Here is a 21,275-nt window from a genome sequence, read left to right on the forward strand (position 1 = left end):
AAAATGGAGTCCATTTAAAGTCTTTAATCCTGTTTATGCTGCCCTAAGGGACAAGCTCCAAAATTACACATGATGGTCGTGCCTCTGATGTGAAAGCCCTGTAAAATGTCACACACTGAATGTGACAGAGATACACTTGGCTCATGTCACATTGCCCCTGCCTGCGGCTACGTGTCTTTTTCCTGCCATGTTTTACCATGTCTTTCTTCTTTCTAGATGCAACCTACCCCCAGAAACTGCCAGCTGCTCCAGGTGCCATCCCTTATTCTTCAAGCCTACAGGACAAGGGAGGAGAAAATAAACTAATTGAGGTTGTGGCACTTAACAGCACAATTTCCTGGCTCCTGTACCACCCCTTCTGCCCTGTGGTCAGAGAGCCTGCTTGTCCTCTGCTTGGAACTCCTTGGGAGAAGAAAAACCTGAGCTTTCTGGGCCTGCAAGCAAGCAGCAAAGAGGGTAAACTTTTAAAACAGCAAGGCAGGGAGAGGTTTTGGTGATAGGAGAAATTGCACGTGGCAAGTCACCTTTAACAGAACCGTCTTCCCTCTGCAGCATGCTGGAGACAGAGATGGATTTTCAGAAACCTTAATTTTCAGCCAAGGATAAAAGTGGGACCTAAAAAGGAATAACTAATAATGTTACAAACACATGTAATCATCTGTCCCTCACATGTTGAACAGTCATGTCTGTGGGTCATAGGGTGAAGAACAGAGATCCAAGGACACACAGTGTCAGCAGTAACATGTTGCTCCAGTTCCACAGAGCTCCTTTCCCAGCCCACTTCCAGCCTGCCATGGAGGAGTGTCCATGGGTGCCAGGGATATGGGGCTGGAAGAGTAGGAGGTTCATTACCTTGTTCCAGAAGTTACTGAGGTGCTATTTCAGGAAGAGGTCATCACTGGGTCATAAAGCACTTGGAATATGTCTTCTCTCACCCTTTCTCCTTGGCAATGGTGGGGAGAATGCCAGTGGAAAATTCCTGTGCATAATGAGGTCAGATATAATAGTTTTTCCATCTTTTTTAACTACCCAAGCAGTGAAAAGCAACTGGAGTGACAGTCAAGGTTGATCCAGACACAGCTCCAGGAAATACTATGCAAGAACAGGACCTTGATGTAAACAGGAGTTCAGGACCTTAATATAATGGGAGTCACTGAAAACACCAGGCTGATTGCTTACTGAGATGGGGTTGTTCTAATCAGAAGAAATATTTGAAAGCTAACTCCATCTCCTGGACACACAATGCCTAATTCCAAAGATGGGTATGGGAACATGTGACTGAGCACCCCAGCTGGGCCTTGGAGCCTCAGAGCCAGCGTGGGCTGGAAGGAGAAGTGACATTAGAGAGGGAACAGTTTGTACACCAGCCAACAGGCAGAGGTTTAATTTCTCCCCAGTAGGTAAAAAACACTGACATCTGTGAAAGTCACAGTGCAGTGAATAACAAACATCCAAATGTGGGGCATGCAGAGAGGCAGCCAGTCCAGCCCTGCCAGCATCAGCAGCTGCACTCCAAGCACACAGCTTTTACAGCAGTGACTATTAACTGAGCCCAGCACTCTTTTAGAAGGAGAGGCTTCTCATCAAACTGGGCATTAGTGCACAACTCAGAGAGGTGATGGCTTTGCTTCATAATTTGGCTCTGACACAGGGGAACAGAGAAGCAAGAGAAGGCAGCAAATGCAGGCAAACCCTTCTAAACTAGTTGGGATTCTAAAAAGTATTGTTAAGCCTCTTGTTTGCACAAATGATGAAAACAAGGCTGTGGCACAAAAAAGGCTGGCATTACAAACAGCATGGTGGAAACTTGTAAGTAAACCAAGCACTAAATAAGTACACATAACTGGATTCATAAGTTTTTAATGAGATGCAATAAAAAAGTAATAATCAGAGAAAAGAAGGGCTCCATCTAAAAATTATTTACCGATTCACCACAGGTTTTATTTTCAAATTTGAGATTACATGTATATACATACATGTATAAAATGTAAGTTGGTGTATAAATATTAGATACATATAATTTCCTTAATCTGCATTGCCTTTTTCATCATTAAAGAATTTGAATCATCTGCCTTACACAGAGAACTTTTAATAACCACGTTTGTATGAGAAATACAGTGGGGTTTTTTTAGCCACACATTAGTATCACTTTGTGAAGCTTTAAGTGGCTTTAAATGCCCTTTAAACATTCTTAATTCTGCTTGCTTCAGAGAAATCTCAACTTACAGAAAGCTGGAAGGGGCAATCTTGTTCCAGAGCAGTATTGGTCTGATCCACTCAAGCATGAGCCTTTTATATCAAGTCTGTAAGCAATAATTCTGACCCATATGGTTTACTGAATCAGAGCCTAATTTTGTAATGTCCCATCCAAATTTATATCTGAGTACCTGAACATTTTGCCTTATCAACTAGAATGTTGCCCTGCATAATTCATGAAGATGTGAATTATTTTTATATATCCTCTGTCTCTATTTTTTTAAAGAAAGCTGTTTGAAAACCAAACACTAGAAATACAAAAATGCTTAACAGTGTTCTGAACAGTGTTCATCAGTGTTAGACCATGATGTTGTGAACAGTACTGAGAGCAGTGAGGGACTATTCACACATGCAAGATAAATCCTAGATGTAAATATTTCCTTGATCATAGCTTGCACACTTGAGCATGCAAACAAAAGCAAAATATTTCTGTTCAAAGTCCAATAATAATACTTCACATTATTTTAATTTATAACCAAAAAATAGCCATAAAACTTGCTCCTACTAAAAAACTCAAATCAGATTGCAGTACTTTTAATATTTCTGTTACCTCCCTCTTGGATGCTTAACAAGCAAAATAGCATAAACTGCTACAGATGGATCTTTAGCACAGTTTAGCAGAGCTCTATGCATCCCATCAGAGTAGTACAGAGCAGTGAAATGAAGACAGACGGTGCAATAAGTGCAGGAGCTGTAAATGAATGTGAACAGAAATTGATTTTGAAATGTTCTTGGCACTTTCCCAAGAAAATATTATCACTGTATTTAAAGAGAAGCATTCCATGCATTGTTTCAGGATAACTAAGAAGAAACTCTGGCCTCTTTAATTATTGTCTCTTCTGAGACCTATTTTCAGTTCAGCTGCAACATTTACATAAAACCCAAGCAAACCCCTATGGATTGCCCAACTTCAGTGGAACAAGAATTGTACTGGAGCACTGTGTAGTTCTGGGCTCCCAGGACAGGACAGATATGGAGCTACTGGAGAGAGTCCAGCAAATGGTCACTATGATTTTAAAGGGCCTGAAACACCTCTCCCACAAGGGAAGGCTGAGAGATCTGGGGCTGCTTGGCCTGGAAAAGACTCAAGGAGGGATTTTGTCAGGAACACTTGGAGGGAAAGTGCAAATAGGACAGAGCCAGGATTTTCTAAGTAGTTCCCAGTGACAGTACAAGATGCAAAAGACACAAACTGAAACACAGTTCTGTCTGAACATCAGGAAACACCTTTTTTTCTGTGAAGGTGTCTGAGCACTGGCACAGGTTGTCCAGGGATGTCGTGGAGTCTCTATGGTCAGATATTCCAAAGCCACAGTTCTGGGCAACAGGCCCTAGGTGACCTGCTTGAGAAGGGGAGGGGAGTTAGACCAGAGTGAGCCTGGACCACTTCCAACCTCAGCCATTCTGTCATCTTGTATAGTGGATTGAACTTCAAAATGTGTAAAAAAAAAAAAAAATACTATTGAGGAGACTGCAGTATATTGAGAATCAACCTCATTCATTTGCAATATTAGTTATAGCAACTGTTTCATTCTTTGCGTGGACAAGAACTTTACACCCAAAGTCAGGTTATTTTATGCTTTTCTAGGTTTGCAGCTGTAAGTGATAATACATCAGCATCCCATAGAGAGCAGTCAGTATTCTGCAGATTTCTAAAAGCATCTAGACCAGGCTGCTGTCAGGTGCACAAAACTGGACCTGTGTGAATTTGCATGATTCTGTGTTACCTAACCTAGGCTGCTTATTTCTTAGGGAAAACAGTTGGTTTAGAAAACTAGAAGGTTCTCAGGAAAAGTCTCATATTAAAGTTTTCATTTTTGTAAACCCAGCCATGTCTTACAGTTTTGTTAATCTGATAAGAAAAAAACAAAAAAAAGAACAAAACAAAAAACACACAAAAAAAGCCCCCAAAACCCAAAAAACCAAAAGAAACCCCCAATCAAACAAACAAAAAAAAATAAAAAAATGCCACCCCACCAAAACAATCAATCAAGCAAACACCAAAACACCTGGGAGAGGTTTTGCTTATGGACAATGTTGTATTTGTGTGTATCTCTGTGTGTGTACACATCTTGTAACACACACCATTATCACATGACACCATGAAATATGTCAAACTAAGAGACCCAGACCTGGTCAAAGCATGGCCAAGATGGAAATCTTAAAGAAGGTCAAAGGCTGCACTAGCTTTGATGATTTGGAAGTTGGAAATCTTCCATTTCCATTATCATGTATCTATCTAACTTCCTAAGCATATCATTAAAGGATAACTTGTTTCTGTAGGTGCTAGCTTTCCTCAAGGGCATAAAACCACTATTATCCTTATCACCATTAGTTGTATGTAAGGCTCCATGATGCTTTCTTATCACACTCAGTGTTACAGCCTGAAATCCCAGCAATTTGCATCATTCCTCAGTGCCCAAGGCCCAGTCACTGTTCCCAGCTGCCTTCATCACCTGCTGTGGGCCACTCAGTGAGGTCCCTGCCCTGGCAAGTAGAAGCATGGTTTGTTAATAAAAGTCTATTATTTCAATCACAGCAATTATTGAAATCAGCTAACACCAAGGCAATAGCAAAATGTACTAGTTGACTTCAGGTATTGATTTTTGTTCCTGTACTTTGAAATGCTTCCAAATTCTGGCTGTGACAAAAAATGTTGCAATTAAAATCTTGGCTATCACACTGACATCTATTGCAGAAAAGATGCACTTAAGGAAATTTAGAATTTGCAATATATGTTGTACTGACAGATTAATTAATGAGACAAAAAGAAGTATTTGGTTTAAATATCAACAGTAGAGTGCCCAGTGGGATTCTTTGCTTCCTTATTCTGTCAGACAATGCCAGAGCCATGCAGATAACTGCAGATGAATGACTGCTCTCCAAGCATACTAGAGTACTTGTGCTCAGTAGAAATCACTTTGAACATTAAAAAAAAAGAAAGGGATAACCTGCTGGACAAAGAAACTGTTAATTGTGACAGACATGTCTGAGAAAAGAGTTCCACTATCCTATTAATCTGAACAGGCTTGAGCCAAGGGAAGGAAAACTGGGGATAACAAAGCCTATGGAAAAATAGTTCCAGATGGAGAATAGCAAGGTACTGCTATTTTAAAGTTGGAGTTTTAACAGTTAAGCCAAAACCCTTAATTTCAAACTTCCTGCTCTGCAGAAAGCCCTGGCATTTGTGAACAGTTGAAGAGTGATTCACTCATCACAGGTAGTTCTACATAAAGATACTGAAAAATGCAATATTCTCTTCAGAGACTCTGTAACAACTGCTATGTTTCAACCTAAGCTGAAACCCTTACCAAAATTACCCTACCTCTCTAAATGGAAAATGTGACATTCTTTAATAAAAATCAATTCTGTAAGCAATGAGTACATCTACCCATGCTTTCAGTATCATGTTACAAAAGCCTGTAAGTTGCCAAAAAACAACAAAACAAATCCCCAAAACTTCTAGTCTTGTCTCTTAAGAAAGAGACATGCATGACTGTCCAAGTACCTATTCAGCATTTCCCACTATCCCATAATTTCTCATGTTGGCCAATTTCTACCATATTTGCTAATTATGACAGAGTCTCAAAGAAATTCTACTCCTGTTAAATTACTAAATTTCATCAATCTGAGTAGCAGACAAAAATTCAGTGTGCTCTTGTAGCAAAAGGTAATTCAGTGCAGCCCTGTCTTCTGATGTGTAACTTTCATTGTGATGAAATGTCAATTTGCATGCACCAAAACTTAGGTTATGCAGAAATTGTATTTGTATATCAACTATACACAAGTAACAGGAGAAAAGGTTGACTCAGGAAAAGAGATTCAGTTGAGCAATGCCAAGAACATTTCATTTCCAAACCAGGTGATCATATCACTGTCAAACAATCGTTATGGAACAAAAAACACAAAACCTTTTGTGTAGCTTTGTAAGTGGAGCCCATACAGAACAGGGTAGATCAATGTGAGAAATAAAATACTTATGGTAAGAAACCAGAATATATTGGGCAACCAGAAACTGCTGGGGCAATTTGGCTACCAACTAATAATGCTATGAAACCCTTGGAGCTGCCTCCATTGCATGACCTGGTCATGACCATTCCAGATTTTGGCTACTAGGATGATCTCTGCAGTGCAAGGATAATTCCATCCCTCTCCCTCTTTCCACCTCTCCCAAACAGTATTCTCAACAGAGAATATTGGAAATATAAATACTTATTTTCTGATGTGGGCATGAAACAGTTCAGCCTAATTCATTCCTTTCTGCCAAATGCCCCAGGGCCAGCTGCCCATCAAAAGTGAGCCACCTGCAGGGCTGGGCTCTAAACCCAGAGCCTCTTGGATAGAAGTGTAGATTCCTGGGACAGAGCCCATGCAGGCAGGAAAAGAGCTAACTGCAAAGCTGACCTGCAGCAGCAAAAACTCTCTGGGGAGGAAAAAGCAGCACTGGGCAGTAAAGAACCAATGGCTGATTTTGATAGGTAGGGTGGGAACTGAGTTTAGATTTAATAGCAGGTTTGCACAAACCACCTTTGAAAAAACCCTCTAGCACAACCCTGCTGATGTGTTCACACTATTTAATACAACTTTATTGCTGAAACTCTGCCTGTGCATACAGCCCAGTGTTCACCTTGAGCTCAGCAGAGACGTGAAATCCTGGGTGAGAACAAAACTGCAGCCTCATGGGTATCCCACAATCCTGAAGACATACAAAACTGGTATATCACTAAATAAGTATAAAATGTACAAATGACAGATCAATCCATAACACATTTGTTCAGAGATGCCTCTACTGGATACATGACAATTGAAGACATACTATTGTGTTCTTTTGGAAAAATCGGGCCCCTGGATTCCCTGAAGGAATCTGTAAATAAACAGGTAGAAGTGAATCAGCATACATGAACAAGGACACCAATAGGTGCCATATTGAGCATGGGTTGAACTAGATCCTAAAGTTCTTCCCAAGCCTATTTATTTTATGATTAGACACTTTATCAACATGTACAACAAGCAAATCTCCAGAACACATGATCTAGAATGGTGAATTCAACATCCAAAGGACAGTGCTCTGGTGCTTGCTACTGCTGTGCCAGCTGCTGGTTCCTGCCTGGAGCCTCCAGCAAGCTGCACCTTCGACCTCTCTTTGGGAAGGTCCTCAATTATTGAGGCTGCATGTCCAGAGAAAGTACCAGAGATTACCAGGTGCCCATAAGCCACACATCTTTGATGAGAAATTCACTTATGGTGCAGAAGTTCACATTATCAGGGGCAGAAGTGACAACTGAGTGTTTGTATAATGAGAGAGCTGCTCTTAATCTCTACTTCAAGATTTTGCTTTTTTTTTTTTTTTCCTTTTCTTTCTTTTAACTGGACTCTATTCACTGACCTAAATTTTCTGTTCCTCCTAAGCTCTGCTTGGCTTATGCATGAAGGAAAGGGGCCAAAGATGGCCTTGTGCCACGGCTGGTCTGCTAGGGACTTGCTTAGCTTCCCATGTAAATTGGCCCCGGGCTGCCCTCGTTTGGATTTGGCTCCATCCTTCAGCTTTGGCTGCAGCAGTCCCCGAAGGGCCCTTCCACAGCCAGGAATAACTCAGCAGCTCTCCGGCCACCCTTCCAGCCCCTGGATCTCTCCAGCAGATCCAGCATTCATCCCTGAGCCAAATGGCAGCATACCTGATAGCAGCAGGGCGGGGAGGATGGAAAACCCAGTTAACCCCTTTTCCTCAGGGATGCACAGACGGGTCGGGCATAGGTAATTAATCGGCTTCCCCGTGTGAAGGAAGAGCCCCATGGCCGGATACCAGAACCGGGCCAGCCCCTCGTGTGTCTCAGCCCGGCGGGCCGGAGATCCGGTCCAGCCACAGCCACCCCGGGCGGCCGCGAGAAGCGCTCGCCGAGCGCCGGTGGGGCTGCGGCGGCGGCGAGCGAGGGGCGCTGGCGGGCACTGAACGCGCTGTGCCGGACCCGGACCGGCTCCGCCGGGTCTCCCGGACGGCATCGCCCATCGCTCTCGGACGGCATCGCCCATCACTCCTGGACAGCATCGCCCGTCGCTTCCGGACAGCGTCGCCCACCGCTCCCGGCCGGCATCACCCATCGCTCTCGGACAGCATATCATCGCCCATCGCTCCCGCCCCGGCATCGCCCGTCGCTCCCAGACAGTATCGCCCATCACTCCCGGACGGCATCGCTCATCGCTCCCGGACGGCATCGCCCGTCGCTCCCTGCCAGTATCACCAATCGCTCCCGGTCGGCATCGCCCATCGCCCATCGCCCATCGCCCTCGCCCCGGCATCACCCCCGCCTCGGCAGCGGCGCCTCGCCCGCCCCGTCGGCAGCCGCGGGCGGTGGGAGCGCCCCTTCCCCGCCTCTCCGCTGCCTGCCGCCCGCCTCCCCCGCGCTCCCTCCGCCCCCTCGGCCGGCAGCTCCCGCCCGCCGCTCCCCGCTGCGCAGAGCGGCCGCGCCGGCGGGGGATGGAGAGCCAGCGCTGCTTCGCCAACCGCTTCGATGACTACCCGGGCAGCCCCGCGGCCGCGCCGGACAGGGAGGCGGCGGTGCCGCTGGTGACGGCCACCATCGAGCGCATCCTGCGGGAGCTGCCGCCCCTGGGCGGCCCCCGCGGCTGCCCGGGCGGGCTGTACGGCGGCGCGGCCGGCGTGGCCTACATGCTGTACCACGTCGCGCAGTGCCCGCTGTTCGCGCCGTCGCGGGACTCGTACCTGCGGGCCGCCCGCCGCGTCGTGGACGCCTGCCTGCGCTACCAGGAGGGATGCGGCGAGGCCGACGCCGACACCCGAGCCGCCTTCCTGCTGGGCGGCGCCGGCGTGTACGCGGTGGCCGCGCTGGTCTACCGCGCCCTGGGGCTGCCCGAGTACGCGCGGCCGCTGGGCAAGTTCCGGGAGCTGAGCGAGGCGTGCGCGCCGCTCTCCTTCCTCGAGTGCGGCTCCGACGAGCTGTTCGTGGGCCGCGCCGGGTACCTGTGCGCCGCGCTGGTGCTGAAGCAGCGGCTGGGCATGGAGGTAAGGCGGCTCGCCCGGGATGGGTTCCCGTGCTGCTGCCGGGCCGGGACGGAGCCCTCGGTGCTGGAGGGATGCGGCGGTGCCGCGGCTGTCTGCGCCTTGCACTTTCGGGGATCGGCCTCAGAGCCCCCGGGGAGCGAGTTCCCTGGCAGCTGCTCCTCCTCAGCGCTCCCGTTTGAGAGAAAAGATGTGGCTCTGGCCAGAGGGAGCGGGATGGGGTCCCGGCTGTGGAGCGCTGCATCCCGGGGCACGCCGAGAGCATCAGCTGTTGGTTGCCGGGTGGTGAATTACCTAGCAGGAGCCATCCCGGGCTTTTCAAGAGTATTTCCGTAAAATGAAGTGGGTAAGAAAAGAAACAGTGAGGAACCCTGCAATACTAAGCGGTGCTGTGCTGTAGTTTGTAAGCAAGGAACCAGATTTTCACAGGCATTTGGTCTTGCTAACCCCACCATACAGACTTTCGGAATCGGCTGTCTGTTTTGGTGCTTTTCATGAATGAGAGCAGGGATTTTTTGTTGGAGGTGTGAGATGTGGTTATGGTTCAACATAGTATTGGTTTCAGTAGTCGGGACTTTACCCCAGGACATTGTCATTGTCAGTACAATTCAGGTGACAATTCAGAGCTTCCACTGATTATGGCACAATAATTATTGCAACTGATGTGTTTGCTGTGGTGATTGTTACTAAGTGGTGAGTGTGGTATCTGAGCAGGCAGTTGGTAGATTTTTTTCCCCTGTCCTCTTGTCAGGTCCAATCTGTGTTTCCTCTGTTAATCACTGATTTGCAAGTTCATATGCTTCTGGCTTTCTTCCCTCCCAGGAGGGGGAAGCAAGATTTATTTATAAGTAAATAAATGATGTAAGAACTAGTGGCTCTGCCCCATCCAATACCAGTCACTGCAATTGGAGTCTGAGGAAATTCACTTAATGGAGGTCTCGGGAGGCTCGAGGGTATCCAAAGAAGCCAGGAAGAATGTTAAGTCAGTTAAATACTGTGATTGCCTTGAACTAGAATTTGGAACCACACTAAGCATTTCAAGTAGCATACCAAGTGTGCTGTTTTGTGGACAGGATTGTCTGACAATCATAACCATAAACATGGTTATGTTATTCGTAACCATAACATAACCAAAATTTTCACTTGATGGCCTTTCTCATGACAGGAAAGTTTTGTAGGCACATCACAGTCCATTGTGCAGCAGTGGCTGCCTGAAGGGATGGTTTCTCATGGAAAAATAAGCCTTCCCTGTTGGTTCAGTTTGCACTGGGGGAGTGTGTCCAGCACCCATGTCAGTGCATATGATGATGTCCTGGCATTCCAGCAGAAGGAGGTGGCACTCTGCACTCTACTGCTTTATTTAATGCTTTTTCCATTTTCCTTACATCCCTGAGAGCAATTGCTGAGCAGCTGGGAGAGTGGGTGCAGTCACCTCTCACAGGCAGCTGAGCAATGGGAGAGCTCTCCTCTGTTTGCATGCTTGGTGAAAAATTGTACTAAATGCAGCTGTAAAGAGTTAAACATCCCCACAGATAAGCACAGGCATGCACTTACTGTGGAATCTATTTAGCAGGTGGGTTAATTGCTATTTTGCCAATAAAACATATCCTTGACCCCTTGCTGATGTTTTCATTGATAACCTAACATCCTTCTATAGTATTATTTCTTCTATCAAATACATCATAATTTTAAATGCATAGTGCAAGTAACAAAGCATGTCCTTAATCATTAATAAAGTCAAATTACATTTTTAATTTTAACAAAGATTTAAAAAACTTGCAACTGAAATATTTTGCTGCTTTGTGAGGAGAATTATGATTTCTAGTCTATATGTACTCATATACTCATATTTGCTAGAGCAAAATTTGTGTCCTTTGATAAATATTCCCAGCCTAGCACAGAATTACTTTAATTAGTACATTGCCAGACCAAACCCTGCATCTTTTAACAAATGAAGAAAGGGATGCCCAGAGAGAGTGCATGTCATTTATTACCCAAGGTCAAACTGAAGCCAGGTACATCCCAGAATAGAAGCAATATCTTGTGATTCAAACTGCTGGAAAATGCTACCTCCTGTAATTTGATTGTGCACAGCCTCACATGGCTCATTGCAGCATGTTTTCTTGTTACCCACATTCTTTTTTCTTGTTTCTTTTTTTTTTTTTTTTTTTTTTTTTTTTTTTTTGAGGACATTGTGCAAATATTTCCAGCACAAAGTGGAATCCATTCCTTACGTTGAAACACAGCCTCTGCTGCCCGCGTGGTTTTTCCTCTAAAGGAGTCAAATGGTGACCTATATACAAGAAATCACTTGTCCTTGAAAAAAGCATTTTGAGGGAATTTTATCATTTATGTCTTGGGTTTGTTTTTTGTTTAATCCAAGCAGGGACGGAAGGAGACAGCTTTATTTCAGCAAACATGAGTTTAGCTCAGCTGCTGTGACACAATACATCAATTCCTTGCTAAAGAGTCCTGGTGTCTTTAAGCTCCACATGTTCTTCATGAAGTTAAGGGACTGTCCTGAAGGATCCAGTCTCTTGGATAATACTGACCTCATGTGAAGAAGGCATTTTTGCATTCAGCTGGTTTTCAGATTTTTAGGCTAATACAGCATTTTTCCCTGATTAATTAATTGGGATTTTTTGCATGGGTAAGGATTACTTCAACAGTCAAGGCTTAACAGGATTTGACTTTCATGATGCACTGTGCATTAGGAAAGATGTTTATTTTCATCCCTTCTTTAATTTCCATTATATTGCAGTTAGTGCTTCCCAGACAGATAGGTAAAATATAGTTTTGGCAGAAGCAGTGTGTCATTTGTATAAGGTGCATGTACTTTAGCTGTCCTTAACTGCTGTGTTTTCATCATTCAGGGGGAAAAATTATTTTATTCTCTCTTAAGTACATCTTTTTCTAATGCTTGTAGCGTTGGTTCATTGTGTGTCCTTGGGGAAATCTGTCACTCCTGCTTTTAATTACCCTCACTCAGCCTGTGTTTGCCTGAGCAAACAGCAGTAAGACCATTAAAATGGTGGTCCCATCCCTCTGTTCAGATGATATTTTATCCTCTCCTTGATTTTTCTCCGTGGTGCTTCTGTCCCATTTCGTGGTTGATGGAGCATGGTGTGCCTCGGTCGTTGCACTCCCTTCTGGCAATGTAACTGTCAGATGACAGAGGAAAAGGTACACAAGTTCAACTGGCTCCTTGTATTACCATCTGCTAAAGATGCTGCTGCCTTTTAGCACAGCTTGGGTTATCTTTTAATAACTGGCTGTGGATGGGCTCGGCTGGCTTCCACTGGCTCAGGGTTGCAGCAGCACAGACAGCAGTGGTGCCCTGTAGGGACAGGGCAGCATTTGCACAGTCTGGTGCTGTGATTTCATTGGAGACCCTGGTTTTAAAAGGATTTGGGGACCCCATGAGAAATGCTTGCTGCAGTTGCAGGGGTGACAAGGTGACCCAGCACACTGTGGCAGCAAGGTACCCAAACCTGTTTGCTCAGGGGCTGAGGCACTGGGGAGTCTGAGAGCCTGCAGAAGCTCTCTCATGCCACAGTGGTTAAGATTCCTGTCTCTGATGCAGAGGGGCATCTCCATTTCCTTTTCCAGGCAATGCTGGGTCATGACTTGGTGTGCATTTCCAGGGGTGTTATCCTGTCAGTGTGCACAGTTCTGATATTCTGTCAGGACCTGCCCAGAAAGGGCCATGGTCATTCTAGCAGGACCTCATTTAGTGTGGGGCCCTACTGAAAACCATCCTTATCCTGGCTGCTCTCTGTCCCCAGAGCCTCTTTTGTCTTGGACCTCAGGAGAGTGCAAATCAAGGAAAGGAGTCACCTGGTGTGTGGAAAGCAGGAATAGCACCGCTGTGGGATGTCTGGGATCTGGGTGCCAGAGCAAGGGAAGTGTCAGGTTTATTTTAAAAGGCAGTGGAATGGATGGATGTGCAGGGGGTGGAACTTGATAGTTCCAGCCAGTGTGTATTTTATAATACTCTGGGAGAGAAGATACAAATGAATTAAAACTATTTTCTTGCACCTCCTTAGACAATTCTAGATCATGTTACTGGTTTCTTAGAGCCTTCCCTCCAGATAGTCTGTGAATGTTTAAAGAGTATTCAACTTTTTTCTATTTTTTCAATATCTTAGAAAAGATTGGGAAGTGTGAGAGGAACAATCTTCCCAAATGCTGCCCAGAACATGTTCATTTGCAACTCTTTAATGTGGAATATAGATGTATTAATGCTGGCCATTGTGTTTCTGAAAGACATACAAATTAATGATCTTTGAAGGGAGATCTTCAAAATACCCACAAAACTGATGCTCCTCCACGTGCTGTAGTGCAGAATCCCCGTGTCAGGCTTTTAATCTCACCTGTGCCTTAAAGGGGAGGGTTGGCCTTTGAGGTGAGATTTCATTTCTCCACTGTGGCCATTAAAGTCCTTTCTCTCTGTGGAAGAATTTGCCAGTTTATGTGAAACGTTGTGGTGTTTTAAATGTCAGATATCATGGTGCTAGCTGGGACTGTGCTGATTTCATTACTTCAGTTCACACAGGCCACTACACAGCCAGGATGTCTTTTTTTTGCCAGAGGATTAAAATGAGTTAACAGTAAAGATAAAATCTTTTGATCCTAGCCTTCCCCTTTTAAATGTACATTCTCCTAGCCATGGTTTTCCAGATTACACATGGGATAAATTTTGCATTAGTTTGCTTAAATTGATGAATTTAAAGCAGCAGTTGAAAACAGGGTTTTTCTAAAGTAAAAAGTAAAACAAAGAGAAGTTTTTGCATCTGGATTTTTTTAAAGTAATCTGAAATAATTTGGGTGTACATTTCAGAATTTTCGTTTCTCTTCAGCAAGGCAATGCGAATCCTTTTTATCTTAACAGCCTTCAGACTGGGAGATGGGGACATCTTGATAATGGCTGGATTCAGTTCAACACAGTGGACCCTGAACATTCAGTTGTAGATTCAAAGTAGAAAACTAGAGGTTGAAAATGTTAAATTTCAAGTGCACTGTTTACCAGCCAGCAAAAAAGCACCGTAATGCAGACTGGATCCTGCTGGAATTAGAGGTTTGATTGACACAAGTTTAGTGACATGTTATGTGTTCTGCTGCAGAAATATGGATTTCAACTGCTTATAGCTGAAGAGTAGCATTAAAAAGACAGTTCTGTACAAGAGCAGTGCTGTATCTCTGTACCTCTGTGCCTATCCAGCAGCATCTTTCTGCTGAAAAAGCAGCCCAAGCAGTAATACTGATGTTATAATAAGAGATTTTAACAAAAAAAAAGGAAATATATTTATGCAGAGGCATCACTTGTATCCAGAATAGATCTCTACTTCCCCGTCCTTCTCCTGACTCCTTTGAATTTCATATGCCAGCATTTAACTCTTAAACTCTATCACTTCAGTCACCTTCCTCGTTGTCCCCGTGGAGAGCTTTGAGGTCACCCTTTGGAGTTTGTTGGTGCTGCTTGCAAGCAGAGGTGTGCAAGGCAGTGTCCCTGCCCTCTGCAGTGCTGCCTCTGGCTTGAAGGTGGGAGCTGCAGAGCACAGCACAGGAGCTGAAATGAGGGCATGCTTGTGGAAAGGTGCTGGGCAGTTGGACCTGTGGAGTGTGTCTGGTGACTGAATCTCTGGAAGCATCTGGAGCCATCAGAAGCAGAGAAGCAGGGGATCTCTCTGAGGTGCAGAGAGGTGCAGGGCTGGGCTGGGAGTGCTGTTTGTCACAGCTTTAGTTACTGGGGGTCATTTGGGTGGCACAGGTTCTTTAAATCTATTGCCTTGGCTTTCCAGATTTTTGTGTGTTGTGTTTTATGTGTACACCAAAGAACTTTATTGCAATACTGAGTTCTTGCAGGTAGCAATATTTGACATTGAGTCTTTCCCCTCGTGATTTCTTGGCCTGATTCTTACACAGGACCAAAAGCCACAGTTAACTGTGTTAACTCACAGGTAGAGTGGATGACACAGCAGAAAGGAGGAGTGTGCATATCAAACATGCTTATGTGGTGGAGTGTGTGGAGGCAGAGGCAGACAGGCATGGGGAAAAAAGACATTTGACAGAGGCTGAACAGAGAGGCAAAGAGGGAGACAATTTAAAAATTATTTTAAAAGTGGAAGAATTTGTTGCTGGCAAAAATAGAAAAATGGAAAGGTGCAGGGCTCAAGGGTGAAGGGCAAAATACAAGAAATAACGTAGCCCCCAGAGCAGGGGAGATTTAAAACTAAAATCTAAAAACTAAATTCTTTGACAGACTGGTGGAGATCTGATGGCCAATGTACTCAATTTAGAATAAAGTAAAAGTTCAATAGAACAGTAAACAGACTAGGGAGAAGAAGACAGGCAGAGGAGTAAGCTACATTTTGTTGAGGAAAATTACTATTTTTGTCTGCGTGTTTTTTGTTTGTCACTCTTCCATCCCCATATTCTCTTTGCATATGCTCCTACATTTACAAAAATAGCTGTCATCACATCCAGTGCTTACAGTCAGAGCACAGTTTTATGTGTTATATTCCATATTTTCTTTATGAGACAATACTGATGTCTGGAAGCAAATGCAGGCTTTTTCATGAACATTGCTGTACGTTTGACAATGGCATTTTCCTGTTACATGCATGTAATACTGTAAATCATTGCCTAAGCAGCAATGCTGTTAGTAAATTTTACTTTGGTACCAGGCTAAGGAAGCAGGAATATGAAGGACTGAGCTGCTCCAGGGAGGAAGAAAAGAGCACCAGGCTAACAACTATTACTCTGTAAAAGTATAATATCCTCAGCACTTTACAGCACTGAAATAAATGAAGAGATAAAAGTAAGCTGTAAGTTGCTCTGTAGCCATTTAAGACACATTGTTAGAGCATTAGATTTTTACTTAAAGACTTAGCACAGCTATGCACCACAACTGGCAGGGTACAGGTGTAGAAAAGATCCTCTTCTTTTGTCTCACTTCCATTAAATCAGTAGATCCTACTTTTCTCTGTTAATTCAGCTGGACAGTCTTAAAATCAACCAGGCAGGCTGTGTGAAGATTGCAGAGCAGGTTCTCAGCCTTGCCTCTGAGCAGTATTGAAGCTCTGTTGAGAGGATCAGGGATCCAGTCAAAATGGGCAAGTCCCATGGTCCTGCTGTCACCCAGCTTCTCTATTCTACCCCTTTTTTAAAGAAGCAGAATTCAATATATGCAATCAGGTCATTATTTTTGATAGGATGATCTGTCAAAATATGTCTTTGTCTGTGTCTGTCATGGCAGGGGGTTCTTTGACCATTGACAGGCATGAGATCAAGCACCCAGTGATGTTGTGTAACCTTCTGTCCACTCCATTACAGCAGAGCTCAGGGACAATATCCTGTCAAAACCAGTTATTTCTTATCTATGTTGTAGGCTTGTTTTCAATTGATAGTCAGTGAGCTGAAGTACCAAGGCAAAATAATTAAAATAGCTGTTTCATTTTAGGCAAACATGATCAAAAAGTATTTTAATAGCAGTCCAAGCTGGGCTGAGTCACTTGGTATTTCTCAGCTCAGTATATTTTGATGTCTGAGAGAAGAACCATAAATCTATTTTTATATGCAGACCAGCATTCCTGAATTCTTCATTTTAATGGCTTGGTATCTCTTGCTGAAGAATAGTGGATTGTGAGTGAGATGGAATGAGTGACTGATAGCACTGAATTATCTGGGAGGAAAAAAAATGTGACAGATAAATACACCTTCTCTCTGTCCAAGGCATTTAGTTATTTTATGTGCCTAATATTCTTCTTCACAGGTTGCTTCCAATCCCTCATTGGTACAATGTTAACATGGTTGAAGATTATAAACTGAGGATGTGCTGGTCATATTTAGGTTTCAGCACCAAGGAAATGAAAGCTGCTTTTAAAAGAATGTGGGCCTGGGTCTAGAAATAGCCCAGGACAAAGCAGCTCTGTGTTGGTGGGTCAGTACAGAATGGGAAGATGAAAATTATTGCTTATTCCATATGGTAGGTGTGGCATTCTGCAGTTTGTCTGCTCAGTCCTGACAACCAAGTAATATCCCTGCCACAATCAGAGAGCTGACAGCGACCTTGAGAGGTAATTTAGGCTGCCATCTAGCCCACAGGAAGGTGTATCTGTGCCTGTCATTCCTGGCAGCCCCTCCCTGACTTGCTTTTCATACCCCCAGTCAGTGATGAGGGGTCCCCAGTCTGCCCTGGGTGTCTGACACACTGTTCTGTTAGCAAGTCCAGCCTAATGGCTAATCTGAATTTTGCTGTAATTTAAGCCTGATTTTCCTTGTCCTCTCCATTGAGAAATAGCAAGAAACTTTGTTCCTCTCTGCAGAAGCTCTTTATATTATAATTTCAGGACTGTTTTTTTTTTCTTTTTCTTCTCTAAACAATCCTAATCCTTCCAATCTTCCCATGTGTGTCATGTTTCCTACATCTCTGGTCACTCCCATTGCACTCTGACAGTCTCCCTCCAACCTTTCCTGAAGAGTGCCAAAAGTTGGACACATGGTTCTGGCAAAAGCCTTTCTAGCCTAGCAAAGAGATAACTCTGTTTCTTCCAGGTCTTTTTTCCATGTACACAGCTCAGTAAGGTGTCTGCATCTCCCACCAGCATGACACTGACTCACCTCCAGCTCATGACCTGCTGTTATCCAGCAGCCTTTTAATGAGCTGCAGCTCATGGACAGGTATTCCTTAGGAAAAGTCTCTGAAGAAGTGAAGTAGGTAGGGATCATGTGGAGACAGGGAATCATTGAACACTGTGCTGTGATATGCAAGATGAGAAGCTTCTTCACCTGAAGGAGCTTTGTGTCATTAATGCCAACTAAAGAATCTCTTTTCCTTTGTTCCCTGAATAAAACTGGGAATATGTTATTGTAACTTGAGGTGTGCCATTACATATCCAGGGGACATCTGTGAAGTGAGAAGAGTTCTGTGGAAGTACACTTGGAACAATATATTTGAGAGGGCTGTATTAAGTCAATTATTTTGTCCGTGTTAGAAATCAAGGAGAAGTGAAATCTGAAGTATCTGAAGGTTAAATTTAGTCTGTTCTTGTGATTTGCTTTAGTTGCTAATGTAAAGATAAAGCTCAGTGTTGTCTCTTCTTTTTGCCATCTGTGAAATGGCTAATGCTATACTTGCTTTAGTTTTTTAAGACTAAGCCAGTGATTAAGTAGTCAAAATTCCAGTTACAATAGCAGTGGACTGCAAGATACACATTCCACAGGGAGCTGTTTAAATTTGATCAGAGCTAAGTTGGTCAAATATGAACCCAGGGAAAATAGCAGTAGAACAGAAAAAGAAACTTGTTCAGGCTCTTTAAATAAATATTGATTTGTTTGTTTTTGGTCTGGCAGAGCTGAATCAATCATGAGCCTTCTTGTACCAGGCTGCAATTTTCATCCATACATGTTTTTTATTATGCCATCAAAAATGCCTGGAAATAATGCTCATTTAACTGCTACACATCCAGAAGACAAAATATAAACAGAGTTGTAATGTGAATGCACTTGTCCTGTTTTGATTTCATTCTCTAAGCACTGTGAGACTGCTAGGTTATTTTGGTAAAACAAATATTTAAAAAAAACCCACAAAAACCACACAGGTAAGCTGAGTCAAACTCAGACTTGAATCTTAGGGTCTCTAAATGAATAAAATCCACACTGTCTATCTGAACAGTGGATGAGCAAACTCAGATTTGGATTTAGCTCAGTTGTAGAGTCAAAGCATGAGCTGGAAAGCATCTCTGGAGATACTCTGGTCCAGCCCCCTGCTCTGAGCAGATTGCCCAGGGTTGTGGATTTTGAATATCTCTGCTCTGTGCCTTTCCTGGGCAGCCTGTTCCTGTGCTTGGCCACCCTCACAGTAAAAAGGCTTTCTTTTTAGATTTAGGTAGAATCTTCTGTCAGTGGGCACTGCTAGGAAGAGCCTGGCTGTGTCTCCTCTGCTCTCCCCTATCAAGTGTTTATCCACATTCATGAAATCTCCACACAGGCTGAGCTACCCCTGAGTTAGTACATAGAAAACACACAGTAATTCCTGCTCCTTTTGCCTCTCTTCCCCAAAAGCAGGTTCACAATGCCATTCCACCTCCTCTGACTTCCTCCAGTACCTTGAATAGGTGAAGGATTGCCATTTTTTTCTCTGCAGTTGCAAGCAGCAAAGTCCAGAAGGAACCACAGAGCACCATGGTCTTCATGTCAGTCTTTGCTGTTTCAAGGAAGGGCAGAACCTTCTCTTCTTAGCTAAATGTTAAGGTTTGACAAAATCATTCCTGCTTCTGGCAGGTAATTGGGAAGGCTGTGGATCTGAAAAGTTCTGGTATAAAGATTTCTTTTTTCTCTGGTTTAGTGGGTGCTGCAGCTCGAAGGCTTCTCAAGGGTCTCAGAGCCCTGCAGCTCTGAGTGCCTGTTAGTGAAATGCCTGGATGATAGGAGATGGACCATGCCCCATGAAAGAAGATAATACCCTAAAAGTGCCTATGGCTCTGCACTGCAGGAACATTATCTAGTGCCTATGTTAATCAAACACCTCGGGCTGCTGTTTGCCAGTGGAGGAGGAGAGTTCCCTGTCCTGTATGATGTGTGAGCAGCCAAGGATGCATTGGGGAAAAAGACAAAGCCTTTTTCTGAAAGCTGAGTTATGGGCCAGGGGATGATAAAGCATTCTTTCCAGTGTCTGCAGATGGCCAGGACACCCCTCAAGCATGGGCGCTATGAGGGAGTTCTTTTCTGTCATTATTTTTGTGGAATCTCTTTCTGATTCTGCATGACAGACATCAGACAACTTGTGTCCTTCTGGGTGCTTGAAGTGAAGCTGTTTAATTCCAGGGCCATCAGAATATTAAGCACACAAAATAGGGTATGAAAGGCATGTGGTAAAAAGTTTTAAATACATGTATTTTGACTTAACAAGCTTGCCTTGGAAAACACACTTTGTGATCTGTGGGTCCAGAAATAGTTGTGTGGGGCCCTCCTGTGTCACTTTGCTCAGTTCCTCCTGTGGGGCTGCAGAGAACAATCAGGTAAAATGATAAATCCAGCAAAAGAAAAGATGGCACTGAGTGCTCCCAGAGCACTCTGTGTCATCTGTAACATGAAGTAATAGTAATTCCTGTTAATTACATGCAAGCTAATGGCCAAGTGCTGTGAATATTTCTTTATTACTGTTGGCAGTGATGTGATTTGTCTCAAGGCTCTTATTCTTCCTTCTTGCTGTGTGAGGTTTGAGCTCTTAGAGTAATCTGAACTGTGCCTTCTGATAGAGCAGTCTCTTTTTCCCAAAGTCTGCTTGGTTTACTGAGAACTGAGAAGAAGTAGGACAAAGGGAAGATTGATAAAATTTGCCTAATTCTATTATCGTACCAAATGGCAATCTTTCAACTAGGAGAAAAGTACAGATAGTAATCCCATTACTTACAAGTCAGCTACATTTTAAAGAGTATTCCACACTTGCTCAGATAAATCCCATGACTCTCACTCTGCCCTTGAAATGTGGCAGTGTTGAATTGTAAGTGACTGTCTGTATTTGAAATATGACTTGGATTGTATTGGAGTTGTGGGCATATTTCCAGGCAATGCTAATGTCCCTGTATGCCGCTGGAAACTCTTTTGTTACTGTCTTTTGCTTCATCTTGTCGATGTGCCCTGAAGTTTCTGGGAGCCACATACAAAACATCAGGATTTTTACTACATCAGGCTGCTAGCACAGACTAAGGATAGAGTAAAATTCAGATGACTCAGAGTACTTGATCACCTTCATCTGGTTTTCCTGCATTACATTGTCAGCATTATTCCTGTAGCTTAAGTTGATATTTCTATTCAGTGGCTTATTGGCATGGCACAAATTGCAGATCATCACACAAAGTAAAAGTGGAGTGATGCCAGCATGGAGTTCTCTAGAATTCCCCCAACTTGAAGGAAGTGCAGGTGCTGCTTTAAAGTGACTAATTTATGCCTCAGTTAGCCTGTGAATGATGCTGTTGTGTCATTTACCTCATTTAAC

The 21,275-nt window shown here is 43.8% G+C and overlaps 1 protein-coding gene across 1 annotated transcript in view; it reads left to right on the forward strand.

Annotated features, from left to right (window-relative positions):
* Nucleotides 1–8,672: 8,672 nt before the first annotated feature.
* Nucleotides 8,673–21,275, forward strand: part of LANCL3 (LanC like family member 3) — a 36,261-nt gene continuing 23,658 nt past the window's right edge. Inside the window, exon 1 of the mRNA XM_056501941.1 lies at nucleotides 8,673–9,277. Within this exon, the coding sequence (XP_056357916.1) occupies nucleotides 8,732–9,277 (546 nt within the window). The 5' untranslated portion in view covers nucleotides 8,673–8,731. The remainder of the gene's footprint in view (nucleotides 9,278–21,275) is intronic.

Source organism: Oenanthe melanoleuca, chromosome 1, assembly GCF_029582105.1.
Source record: "Oenanthe melanoleuca isolate GR-GAL-2019-014 chromosome 1, OMel1.0, whole genome shotgun sequence".
Lineage (NCBI taxonomy): Eukaryota > Metazoa > Chordata > Aves > Passeriformes > Muscicapidae > Oenanthe > Oenanthe melanoleuca.